The sequence below is a fragment of the Puma concolor genome, chromosome D2, assembly GCF_028749965.1.
Source record: "Puma concolor isolate L17-30 chromosome D2, mPumCon1.1.hap2, whole genome shotgun sequence".
Lineage (NCBI taxonomy): Eukaryota > Metazoa > Chordata > Mammalia > Carnivora > Felidae > Puma > Puma concolor.
The window spans coordinates 16,080,529-16,094,215 of record NC_141677.1 but is presented as its reverse complement, the minus strand read 5'-3'; the positions used below and the strand labels follow the sequence as shown (position 1 = coordinate 16,094,215).

Sequence of the window (13,687 nt, the reverse complement as noted above, 5' to 3'; positions counted from 1 at the left end):
CTTAGGACCAGAGACACCGATCCCGATCATCTAGAACAGATCCCTCGGCAGGGCCAGCTTGTGCAGAGTGAGGGGCAGGGCAAGCAGCAACCCCCACCTCAGGCAGCACCCTGACCTGGCAGCAACACCAGTCACTTCTGGGAAAGGAACGTGCTTTTGTGTCCCGAAGCCTGGATGTGCGGTGGGGGTAGAGACCAAGCAGGTGAGTGGACGGGGAGAGGGAGAGAAGAGATGGGCTGCTCAGGCGGCTGCAGACTCCCCTGGCCCCCTCCCCTCCGTGGGGGTGGCCACACGTGGCCCTCCGCCGGGATTCGCAGACAGACCCCGCCTCCCCGGTCACTTCTACCAGTCACCCCAGGGGCAGCGGTCGTCGTAGAAGGGCAGCGCCAGCAAATGGCACAGGTCACAATCCCGGGTCATGGGAGCAGTTTCAACCTCGAAAATTCCCGGGGGCGTGGCGGCTGGAAAGGCCCTCAGAGATGGGCATGTCTGGTGTGTCAGGGACACATGGAGGAGGAGGAAGACGGGCGGGGCTGGGGCACGTCACACTGCATGTACACCAAACTGCCAGACTCCTCAAGCTGTGCCCATCCCACCGAGCCAGGCAGCCGCGGCCTCTGGAGGCCCTTCCTCTCCATCTCCCCTCGTGACGCTCGAAGGGAAGAATCTGGGTCCTACAGATTCACCTCCACATTTCAGGTAGGAAGACAGGTCAGAGAGGGGAAGTGACTCGTCCAAGATCAGGGCTGGCACCTGATCTGGATTGCGGGTTTGGGATCCTTTGTCCGGTGCTCATGTCACGAAATGGCACGGTCTCCCTGACGAAACGCCCTTAGTCACAGCTCAAGCCTTCCCCTGTGCGTTTTCATCCACAAGGATGTGCAAAGCATCCAAAACGTTAACCCAGACCAATCCGAAAAGCAGACGCGTTCCCTATGTTGCCGCCCCAGGCCCTGGAGGCCCTGAGTCTTTTTACCTTCAAATGCCCGTGCAGCGTCCACGAGGTGGGACCAATCTAAACCCGTGGCCGTGTCCGGGAGGGGCATCAGGCCAGGATCTGCGCACTTGGACTTATCCGATAAGGACCCATCGGAGAACCAGAACTCATCTAAACGGGAACAAAACCAGAGCGTCAGTCGGATGGCAGTGCAGGGCCCGGGCGGCCCCTCCAAGGGGCCAGGGAACTTCTTCCAACAGACCTCCGGCCCCCAGGACAAAAGGAGACAGTGTGGTGCTGTCGCCCCCAAAACACACAGCTGGAGAAACGGAGGTCTGCAGGAAAGCCATGACCTACAGGCTCACTTAGAGGTCGGCCGGCAACGCCGCGGGGTGGGAGGGTTTTAGAATGGATCGATTCTGATGGTACAGTATCGGAATCTCACGGTTTTCTTCCAGGGCAGGGCTTTCCCCGAGGACATCCATCCGAGTCTGACTGTCTGCAGTACGGATTCCTGCTTTCTTCAGGGGTTACTTCCCCCTTTCAAGTGTTGCAAGCTTCTACTGTAAACAAGGTTCAGCACACTCTCTCTCTAGCCTGACTGATGGCGTAAGAAGCTTCCTGCAGAACACGGTTATGTAAGCTGAGCACCGCAAGTTCAAGATGCCCCCAATATCAGCTGGTTATAAAAAGGCAGGAAGACGAACCTTGTCTTCATTGTTCACAGGCAAGGAAGAGAAGGGACAGTACAGTCTCTTTCAGCCTACACACAAAAATGGGACTGGGGCTGCTCTGCTGACTTAATGAGGTGGCTTGATCCCCGGCAAAACCAGAAACCCCTTGCCGTCCAGCATCGGTTTGCCTTCCTTTGTACACACGGACCTTTTAGGTTTCTTTTTCTTTTCCACCTGTCATCACGGGACTTGAAGTGTTTACGTCATGGAAAATACTAGTTGTTAGAACTCACTACGCATCTGAGGACAAATTTTTTTTCTTTTTTGAGAGAGAGAGAGAGAGAGAGACAGAGAGAATCCCAAGCAGGCTACCTGTGCTATTCACGTGGGAGCCTGATGCAGGGCTCGAACTCACAAACCATGAGATCACGACCTGAGCTGACATCAAGAGTCAGGCACTTGACTGACTGAGCCACCCCGGCAACCCTGAGGCCAGATTTTTCAAAGGCTTCAACCGGACTTTCTTGGACATGTCGTTTCTGAACCTGCCCCAAACGTTGCATGCAGCTGCTTGTGAACACATCTGCCTAATGAGACCAATCAAAATAATGACCACCTGGTTGTCTGAGCCTGCAATTAAGTTAAATAAGGGGCATAATTAACCCAATGCACCTGTAATTTTTGTTCCCACACCCTTTGGGGTAGCTGTGAAATGCTGGCATCTGGACAGAGAGAGAGCACGGTGGTGTTTGACCTTGAAGGGCACTCACGGTCCTTCTGCCCTCTTGACGCCTTCACATGACCTCTCAGCCCACCCCCACCCGGGGCGGGGTGGCCAATCAAACCCCTCTATTTTCAGCACTACCACGTTTAGCCGCGGGGATATTCCAACGACCCGGTCCCAGCCTCCACCGCAAAGGGAGCCCAGTTGCGGAGCGCTCACAGCTCCCTCCTCTCCTGACCTGGTTCTCGGGAACCCAGGAAGACAGAGGTGGGCAGAGGCTGGGCTGAAGCCCCCTCGCAGACCTCAGGCCTTTTAGGGTTAAGGTTCAACCCCCGAGGCAGAAAGGTAAGGAAGCCCCCGGATTTTCCATCACTTGCCAATCCCTTTGTCTCTCAAACACATCGGCTCCTTTGCTTAAAGCAGGCTTTCCAAAGCCAAGTGTGGAGGAGTTATTTGACCCGGTGGCAATTACTTTTGTCGCTGATTCGCATGGGACCAGAGTTCTTCAGGAATGAGGTTAAGAGTGTGGCAGCGTGGGGAAGGGTGCACCAGGCAGGCTGGAACCTGTGTGCCCCGGGGCGCTCTCCCTCCAACCCCCGCCTCTCCTTCCCTCTTGGGAGAGGAAACACCAGGGACCGGAAAACGATTCAGGTAAGTGAACATTTCGACAGCAAGTACGCTCTGATAGTCGTGTGTTACTAACAAATGCCAGCCTGAGGATTTTCTCTGCCTTTACAGAGACACAATCCTTCCCCTGAGCTTCTGGCCCTGGAAAGCCCAGAATCAGGCCCAACGCGCGCTGCGTGTGCAGTCGCACTTCTTCCCTGCGGGCACCAGGCAATAGCATCCTTTCTGGCTCCGACAGGAGCCACGTGAGGAGAGAGGCAGCATGCAGGCTGGCTGGGGCACTAGGCGAGCGTCCCTGTACCCCCCGCCCCGCCCCCACCACTTGTCCCTCCAGCATTTCTCAGCTCAAAAAGCTACCTTCCCCAGACACCCACGGAGCACTGACCGTGGGGGGACCTGACAGTCTTGGGTCAAAGATGCATGCTTTGACTATTCCTGAGTGCCCTAAGATTCCACAATACGTGGCCATCTGTAATTAAGCCAAGGCACAAATCTGAATCCTGGTGGCCGGGAAACCAAAGCTGAGAGTGACGGAGGGAGGGAGGGAGGGAGGGGCGGAGGGAGTGAGGGGGCCCAGCAGGACTGGTCCACCTGCTGTGTAGGTGTGCTCGCTGCCCTGGACACAAGTCACGCAGAAGCCCATGCCAAGCCCGTGGGGACTCCAGGATCTGGGAGTGTCTCGGGGCGTAAGTTTCACAACCAGAGGCAAGCCTCGGGCATGCTAACTTCCTCCAACTTGTATGGAGATGCACGGGGCAGAAGGAGGGAAATGGCATTTGTGAGATTTCTTTTTTATTACAAACTAGTATTCCCTCTTCCCCAGGTGTGAATGAAACTTTTGTGTTTATTTGACACCATAGGGCTGGCAAAGACGGTCAGTGGATTAGGAAGGCTTCCTTCCCCCGGGATTTACTTGGAGCCTAGTTAGCCATGTATCTATGACGTGTCATCATTTCTCAGCACGCAGGAAGGTCCCAGGGTCACCGACACTCACCTTAAACGGAGTAAGAGCGTCTAAATTCTCCGAGTTCTCAGCATGAAAAGCACCTCAATTTCTTTTCAATTGCTTGGAAGATCATATAATTGGCAAAACATAAATTTTATTTATTTATTTTTTTGGTCTGAGATTCCGAATCACCAAAAATCCTTTAGAACGTCCTTGCTGGATGTGAGGTTATCACTACTGCCATCATCTAGATGATGCTTACCCAGCATCTCCTATGTTCCAGGCACCAGCAGGTACTATAGGACCAGGAAGACACAGCTTCCGCCCTTGAGGAGCCCGGTCAGCAAGCAGATGAATGCTGCTGGTGCTGGTCCGGTGGGGGTTTGGGGAAGGTGCACACCACGGCGGCTGTGACTGGGTTGTTTCCGGAGTCTTACAGATGTGGAAGAAAAGGCACCCCTTGTCTTTGTTATTTCCAAAGCTCGTGTGACGTCAGGAGTGCACCCTGCCCTTTCAGCCAATTCAAAGGAGAAAGTGGCTCGGGGAGTCTGAAAGATGGCTAACGTCTAGGCATGGACGCCTGGCCCCTGCTCTCCGGCCTGGACACTGATGTCATGACTTCCTGTTTGTTTATCCACAACCGGAAGGCACAATGACCGTCTGTATCAGGGGTGCCTTTGTTTGTTGTTATAAATGCTGAGGAGTCCTCCTGATGGTCAGACAGCTGAGGTTTGGGCAATTCCTCTTGAAACACCACTGGATGTTTATTACAGGGGAGACTGGGAACCTCTGAGAAAGAGAAAGCAGCACCCTCGTGGATCAGCCAGACCCCCTGCCTCTGATGGCCCACGGGCACGTTCTGCAATGCCAACTGTGGCCAGGGTCATCTTCTGCCTGTAAGCAGCTCTTACCACCTGCACCCCACACACCGGGACTATGCCTGGGTCTGTAGCATCATGCGGGCGTACTGAATTACCGAGAAAATACTCATTTGATTTATCCTAAACTCCCCCCTTCTTTAAGCTTCAAGGGGCATCCTTTGGGAGGTGCTAGGTCAAAACTCCAGGATTTGGAAACATGCATAAGTTAATACTCTCTTCTTATCTTCTGAAACTTAAGAACTCTTGTGAGTTCTTTGCTCTTAGGAAGATTTCTCCCATTCCTTGGAGAATTTTGATCTCCATAAAACAAAAAACAAAAAAGAGGGATTCTCACAAAAGACCCCGAATAGCCAAAGCAGTCTGGAAAAAGAAAAACAAAGATGGGGGCATCGCAATTCCAGACTTCAAGTTATAGTACAAAGCTGTACCGATCAAAACAGTATGGTACACACACACACACACACACACACACACACACACCCCAATGGAACAGAATAGAAAGCCCAGAAATAAACGTACAACTATATGGTCAACAAATCTTTGACAAAGGAGGGAAAAATGTGTAATGGGAAAAAGTCTCTTCGACAAAGGGTGTTGGGAAAACTGGACAGTGACACGCCGAAGGAGGAAACCGTATGACCTTCTTACACCATGCACAAAAATAAACTCAAAATGAATTAAGGGCCTAAATGTGAGACTTGAAACCATAAAAATCCTAGAAGAGAGCACAGGCAGTAATATCTCTGACATCAGCCGTAACAACATTTTTCTACACAGGTCTCCGGAGACAAGGGAAGCAAAAGGAGAAATAAAGAATCGGGACCACATTGGCACAAAAAGCTTCTGCACGGCAAAGGAAACTCAATAAAACAAAAAGACAACCTCCCGAATGGAAGAAGATGTTTGCAAATAATATTTCTGATAAAGGATCAGTATCTAAAACCTGCGAAGAAATGGGGCACCTGGGTGGCGCAGTCGGTTAAGCGTCCGACTTCAGCCAGGTCACGATCTCGCGGTCCGTGAGTTCGAGCCCCGTGTCAGGCTCTGGGCTGATGGCTCAGAGCCTGGAGCCTGTTTCCGATTCTGTGTCTCCCTCTCTCTCTGCCCCTCCCCCGTTCATGCTCTGTCTCTCTCTGTCCCAAAAATAAATAAACGTTGAAAAAAAAAAAATTTAAAAAAAAATAAATAAATAAAACCTGCGAAGAACTTACACAACACCAAAAAAAAAAAAAAAAAAAAAAAGGAAAAAAAGAAAAGAAAACCCAAATAATCCAATTAAAAACTGGGCACAAGACATGAACAGACATTTCTCCAAAGAAGACATAGAGATGGCCAAAGGATACGTGAAAAGATGCTCAACATCACTGATCATCAGGGAAATGCAAATCAAAACCACAATGAGATATCGTCTCACACCTGTCAGAATGGCTAGTATCAAAAAGAAATACCAAATGCTGGCGAGGATGTGGAGAAAAAGGAACCCTCCTGCACTGCCGGTGGGAATGCAAACTGGTGAAGCCACGGTGGGAAACAGTGTGGAAGTGCCTCAAAAAATTAAAAATAAAATCTCCATATGATCCAGTATTTACCTGAAGAATACAAAAACACTAATTCGAAGGGATACATGCACTCCGATGTTTACAGCAGCATTATTTACAACAGCCAAGGTACGGAAGCAGCCCTTCACTGAATAAAGCCAGGTACCCAACTGGTCAAGGAGGAAACAGATACTGGGCACATTTATCAATATCATTGGTTATCTGGCCTGTGAATCATGCATCCAAATGGCCATTCCCCATTTTTTTCTATGTGGGCCACAAAAGAAATTTTGTTCTGGAATCCAATAATAATGAAAACAAAGACCCTAAATGCAACGCAGAAGCATTTCAGAAACAGTTTCACTTGCTTCATCAGGCCGTATTTTTACGCCTCCAAGTTGAAGACCTAATGATACAGCACATTTCAGGGACTTCACAGGAAATCTACATGAATCGCGACATGAATCACATCCAAAATGTGTTTGTGAGGGACTGGTCTCACAAGGTTGAATCAAGATCTTGATCTCCAGAGAAGAAAGAGTCTGAAACAGGTTCAGATGTGGGACAGGTACTAGCTAAAAATATCCGAACGAGAAGCCTGTGACTATAATAATAATTACCCGTGGAAAAGCTCCAGCAACATTCGCTGTAAAGAGACGAACTTGCTGACCAGTCTCTATTAGTGACAGATTCTCTCTGTGAGGATCCCGTGGTGGGAATGCTCCAGTTTTAAAGCTTACCCGAAGCACATGCACGCCTTCTGAGCGTCTGCCTACGTCTTTCTACGTGGCTTCTAGAAGCTCGACGGAACGAACTTCCCCTCCAAGCTTTCACATGAAGCTAAGTCTCTGGGACTAAGAGAAAACAACTGGACAACCTCAATTCGTCCTCATTTCTCTCTTCAGACATCCGTTGTTCCGGTTCTGAACTACTCTCAGAGAGTGGGCTCTTCTTACAGAGGTTCTGCCGAGCGACCAGAAACCACAGAAAGTGAAGAATGACAAAAATCTGTGGATTCAAAAGGAACGACCACACAGGTTCAGTGCGGGCGTCAGACACGTTAGCACCAATTACTTCCAGCTCCCTTATCCACATCGTGTCATTTCACTCATGGAACCGACAGAACCTTTTCTGAGTAGTTTCTACAGGAAACTGAAGTCGCGTTGCCAAATCAGGTTTCAACAGAGAAGAGCCAGCGGCAAGGACCACGCTCACTGCTCTTCCCAGAGAAACGACCAGTGAAGACAGGTAAGGCGTTTTTGCACTTGAATCGTGAACAGGTAATGTACCCTGCCTGTTTCCTGCTTGCGCCTTTATACTGTGCAAATACTAAAAAAGGATGCATTTCTTCAGTAGGTGGACAGATAGACAAGCTGTGGTACGTCCAGACAATGGAATATTATCTAGTGCTGAAGAGAAAGAAACTGTCAAGCCGTGAAAAGACACGGAGTTCTCCTGAAAAAGCTACATACTGTATGATTCTAAGTATATGACATTTTGGAAAAGACAAAACAAGGGAGACAGTGAAAAGATCAGTGGTTGCCATACTGCTGTGGTGGATACATGTCATTTGACACTGTCCAGACCCACAGCGTGTATGGCATCGAGACTGAATCCTAATGTAAGCCAACAATGGACTCCGGTTCATGACGGTGTGTCAGTGCAGGTTCACGGATTGTAGCAAATGTACCCTGGGTGAGAGACGCTGATCGCGAGGGAGGCTGTGCATGTGTGGGGGCAGGGGTATCCGGGAACTCCCTGTGCCTTCTGCTAAATTTTGCTGCGAACCTAGAACTGCTCTTAAAAAAAAAAAAAAATTTCTTTTTTCATTAAAAAAAAAGTAAAGTAAAAAAAAAAAAAAGATGTATCTTTCATAATGGAAGCAGTGAAGGGTGAATATAAGAATTACATCGAGGGGCGCCTGGGTGGCGCAGTCGGTTAAGCGTCCGACTTCAGCCAGGTCACGATCTCGCGGTCCGTGAGTTCGAGCCCCGCGTCAGGCTCTGGGCTGATGGCTCGGAGCCTGGAGCCTGTTTCCGATTCTGTGTCTCCCTCTCTCTCTGCCCCTCCCCCGTTCATGCTCTGTCTCTCTCTATCCCAAAAATAAAAAAAAAAAAAAAAATAAAAAAAAAAAAAAAAAAAAAAAAAAGAATTACATCGATGCACAGGCCACAGATTTCATGACCACACATCAAGCATTAGAAATGAAAGAAATAACATCTGCGAGAAAACAGTCTTACTGATTTTACGCACGCTTTCAAGAGGACGTTAAATTTACCTATTTACCAAAAAGGAAAAACATTTAGAGAAATATTAGGTTATTAGAATATGTCTGACCTTTCATGGGGTTATCAAGAAGGAGTTTAAAGGTTTCTTCAATTTAGGCAAATTGACTCATTATAGCAGGCAGGATATTATGTTACTTAAAGAAATAGATTAAGGATTTTATGAGACAAGGTTCATTTCCAATTATGTTCAACATTAGAAGAAGCACTATTAGAACTTTTATTTCATTTAGCCTGAGATTTCCACACGTATTATGAAGTTCAAATTGGTTCTAAAGATAATGCTTTTTATGAAATAAAAAAAAAAACGGATAATGAATGTAGTTCTGATTAAATCCTTAATCATCCCGTACACTAGAAATTAAATTCTGAAAAAGGAAACAAAGCCAGAGTAAAAAAAAATTAGCACCCTTAAACGCTGACACCACGTAAAAGTCAAAGATTTTAAGATCTGAAGGAAAATCGTGTAGAAATTACCCAGTCAGTCTGTGACCCCTAAACTGGAGTAAACCGGACACAGAGCGCATGAATGATGAACACAGGGTCATTCCACCACCCACAGGGAAAGTCAGGTTGAAGACCCACGGCTCCCGAGCCCATCTACCACCTTGCCCATCCCCTGGTGCTCAATGTCAGGGACGGAGGGAAACCAAACCTTCCTCCTTGCTTGCTGCCCAATGGAAAGTCTACCTCCCGTGCCACTTTTGCCTTTATAAAATCAGGTCTTAGGTATTTTTTTCTTATGCGCACACATACATCTTTTATTTATACAGTCATGACTCGATAAAAAATGTTGAATATGGGCTTTTCAATATTCTTCAACACTCGCGGCACTGCTTAACTTCTAAAAAGTATCCACTCTGATGCTTGTATCATATTGAAAAATTAAAAAAAAAAAAAAAAGGAAAGCAAAGCAGACGCACCAAATAATATGTATTTTAAAAAAGAAACCTAACCCCTCCCAAATCTCTACGGGGCACAACCCGAAGGGCCCCCGCGTACGGAAGTTCAGCCCTCCCACACTTACTTCTCAGGCTCCCCAAGCTGGGCGCGGGGTGGGTGCGGGGGGGCAGCGTGCTGTGGTAGGGTGGGGTGGTGCTGAACAGAATGTCGTTGGGCAGGGCTTGGTCAAGTATTGAACTTCGCGAACTGCCAAAGGAAGACCCCCTCCGATTGCTGCAGATGCTCTCATCAGAGAGGGTGCGGTAGAGCGAGCGTCTTGGAGACAGGTTCCCATAGAACGAAAACTAGGGTGGGGGGGAGAAGGGGGAAGACAGACACAAAAGAGTTGAGAGCATGGAATTTCTCTGACTAAATCCAGCAATACAAGTACCACCGTGATAGCATCTCTGAGTTCTCCCTAGGCAGGCAGGCATCAACCATTAGCTCAGGAATGCTAAACCAGGCACGTGGGTCATCTAGGCAAACACACCAGGGCTCTGGTGCTGTTACTGGATTTGAATGTTTTCCTCCTTTGACATTCTGTGAACTACTATCATGAATTAGACAAGGGCAGCTTTATTAATTCTGAAATGTTAAATGGAACCTCCATAACCTTATAACACCGCCAGGTCCTGGAAATATGGAAGGTTGCCATTTCGGGCACAGTTATGCAAAAGCACACATAGCGTGGGCTTGATTTTAATTTGAAATGACTACGTTTTAATATCAGGCAATTTCTGTATCAATCCACTGCAATGTGAGGTTCAATCTCATCAAAAAAAAAAAAAATTTGAACACTGAGGCTCTCTAGGCCACACAAGCAGGTTCAAGAGGCAATGGTTATCAGTCCAGTAAAATCTTGTCTACTTCAAAGTGATCCCCCACAGGAGTCTATTATAATTGTTGAAAATGGAGTTATAGTAATCGATAAAATTACCGGATTTAAGGGAACCACTGAAATTATTGTGTTAACTCGCAGACAGGGTAGGGAGAATTCTTACTCAAGAAGCAGCAGTCAAAATACTCAAAAAAATTAAATCAGATCTGACTTTCCAACTTCGTCTTCTGCATACCGAACCACATTCCTTTTTATATAAACAATAGTAAAAGCCAGAATGTTTGCATCAAACAAACACAGAAATGGCTATTTACATTTGTGAGTGCAGCGAGAAAGCTAAACATATTTCTATTGTATGCGTTCCTTCCATTCTGTCTGCTCTGTCCAACTGGAATGTGTGTTGACTACAAAGTTAAATTTACACCATGAAAGGAAGGTGATTCGTCTTGGGGGGGGGGAACCCCACGTCAAGGAGAGAAGTTCATTTCTATGAGAAGAACAGCTATCTGCCCCTTTTTACAAGTCTGCACCCAAGCTTATACAGTACTGTATATATGATTTGATACAAGTTTAGAAAAAAAAAAAAAGAGGCTCATTATGATCGAGTTCTTCTGGGATTCCCTCTTCACACACACCAGCAGGTTCTTCAGAACATGATTACAGGCGCATTAGATTAAAGCAGCTTTCAGGTAGTATCTAATTAGAGTGTTATTCTAAGAACACAATTAGGTTAATTGCAGTATTGTTTTATTATAGAGAAGACAGGAGCACACAGACTTGGTGTTTACCCTGATCCCAGTCAACATGGCAATGCCTCATATGTATATATATGTATGTTTTTCTTTTCATTTGGACGAGAGAGAGCACTGGATAAGGGAGAAGATCTGACTTCCATTCCTGACTCTGACACCCTACATTTATATGAACTTCTCACTTCACCACGTAGGGACCCAGGAACTTGCAAAAAGAGGAGACTGAGCTAAATGACCGGCAGGTTCTTTCGAATCCTTTCTGTTACGTAACCAAGTGGTTTAAGAGACTGTAATAACAGCAAAGCTACAACTTGTTAACAAGAAGTGATCTAACGTTAGCGGGGGTCTACTACGTGACGAATGAAGGTGTGCCACCGAATGTGAGGTTGGCTTAGAAGACTGACACATGGCCTTCCCTTGGGACTGACGGCATGCTGCATGCTCCGTCATATTTACAGTGCCCGGCTTGGAGCAGAGGACAGATTTCTGTAACATGTCAGGTAGTATGGATTTCATAGCTACTGCCTCTGATCACCCAGAATGTACCGGTGCTAAGAGGCTGCGCCTGTGTTATTTCTTCTCTCTGGTACACGTTTCATGGTCTCCTTTTTTCGGAGGACGACCCTGGGCCGGGAGGTCAAGTCACTTGCACAGAGTCACACGGCTGCTTGTCACCGGAGCTGGGATTTTCGGCCAGGCCTGCCTGCCCCTTGTCCTCTCCATCCATGCTAGAAAATTGCCCTTCCTCACCTCCCCCGGGCTTGCCCTGCTGATAGAAAAACCCCCTGAAAACGGTCAGCCGTGCACAGAGTACCAGGTAGAGTCATGACAGAGAACGCACGAGGCGGGACTATGGAAACTTCCGAGCCTCTTTAGACTTTTCTTCGGTATTTCTGGTAACTGCAAAGCCTCATGAAAGTCGCTAACCTTTCTTCTCCCCTCCTCCACTAACGGACTGTCAGGAAGCATCAGTTTCAGAAAATCTTCTTTGGACAGAACATGTTGAGTTTCTGCAACAGCATCCCCCACCACGGTCTGGTGCTGGGTTGCCGTGGACAAGATCTCCATCTCACCATACAGCCTGTTGCACAGAAACAAAGCAGAGGGAAGTTAAGAGGAGGGAGGGGTCAGCCCATTTGTAAAACGCGTGTAGCCCGAAGGATTAAAATCCGCCGATTCCACCACCACCTACTCATACGCGCGATTCTTAATTATGGAGTCAGGTCACTGCCGCGTTTGCTCCAGACCCCCGTGTCATTTTACACGTGTGAAATGAGCTCAACTCTAAAGGTAGATTTCTGAATAATTCAGAATCAAGTCAGATCCCTGAAGCCCTGGATGGGGGAAAAAAATACAGCCTGTTTTTTTTTTTTTTAAGGCCGTGCTTTTTCTTTTCCCAATCTGTCAGAAAACACATTTTCAATAATTCATCAGAGATTATCATATGTCCTTTGCAGGAACACCTCCTTGCGTTTCTCAGAAGACTCGAGAGAACCCTCCTCTTGCAGGTGGAAAACCGCACTGCCCCATCTCACCCGGGCGACACAGAGAGAGGCACCCGAGGGAGCCTGAAATTTAAGAGTAATCGATTCAGGCGTGTGCCAAGCACGTTTTATTATTGGCAATTCCGCAAAGCCGTTTGGATAAATAAAGCAGCTGTCTCCCTTAATTATCAGGATATAAAAATGTATTTACGAACAACAAAAGACTGTCTAGCGGAATTACTGTTTTCAGCTCTTTTCCAGGGAGAAAACCAGGGACTCGATTTTTAAAAGTTTACTCTGGAAATTCAATCCGAGGAAGCGAACATTCTGGAGGACACAGTGAATCATCAGTGGCTGTACTGTCAGCAGTGAACGGTCCTTGCCACATGACCTGAAATGCAACGTTCTAGGAATCCATGGCCCAGGGCCACAGGGCGACAGACCTGTTATGTTATTGTCATGTGTCACTGAGATGACTCTATTTGAGAGGCAAGGCCATCTTGTCACAGTCCGACAGCTCACTGGGAAATTACCAGAGTAAGGAACTCAACGTGGACATGCTCAAAATTAACAGTGATTATCTGGAAGTCTCTCTGGCTTTTGCTTTGTTGCTGAGGTAGGTCAGGTTGGGTCAAGGAGGGTTCCACAATGTGATGTTAAAGAGATGACTGGAAACTTCAGAGTTTTATCTTTTGTGTACAACGGGACATTGACATTCTCTAATCCTTTGTGGCACAAACGCATCGGACTTGGCCCATCCGTTTCAAAGCATCTTTCGGTGATAAGGTGGGACGCTGTTTCTGCTGTCTGCAGGTGTTCTAGATTCATCGCTTCCACATTACAGTGTGTTCCCTTGTTTTAGGAGCACTTGACTTAGCTGGACAAGTCCTGGGGTGCCTGCCGCCCCTGGGGTGCCTGTGCCCTCCCACAGGACGGGCACGGCACAGCACGCAGAGATCCGGCCTGAGGCCCGGGTTCAAATCCCAGCACTAGCCTCGTGTGATGCGGGGAAGTAAAGCTTTGTCGCCCACATGCCCAGACCTCCTCCTCACGATGCTC

General features: G+C 47.7%; 1 protein-coding gene across 8 annotated transcripts in view; it reads right to left on the bottom strand.

Annotated features, from left to right (window-relative positions):
* SIPA1L2 (signal induced proliferation associated 1 like 2) overlaps nt 1-13,687 on the bottom strand; it is a 223,199-nt gene that overhangs the window by 14,409 nt on the left and 195,103 nt on the right. For 6 of the 8 annotated variants that reach the window (XM_086679672.1, XM_086679677.1, XM_086679676.1 and 3 more), the window contains exons 17-19: nt 12,072-12,225; nt 9,640-9,859; nt 977-1,108 (exon numbers count right to left, since the gene is read on the bottom strand). In XM_086679672.1, coding sequence (XP_086535798.1) covers nt 977-1,108; nt 9,640-9,859; nt 12,072-12,225 — 506 coding nt within the window. The remainder of the gene's footprint in view (nt 1-976; nt 1,109-9,639; nt 9,860-12,071; nt 12,226-13,687) is intronic. The other 2 variants (XM_086679678.1, XM_086679679.1) reach the window with 1 other exon arrangement.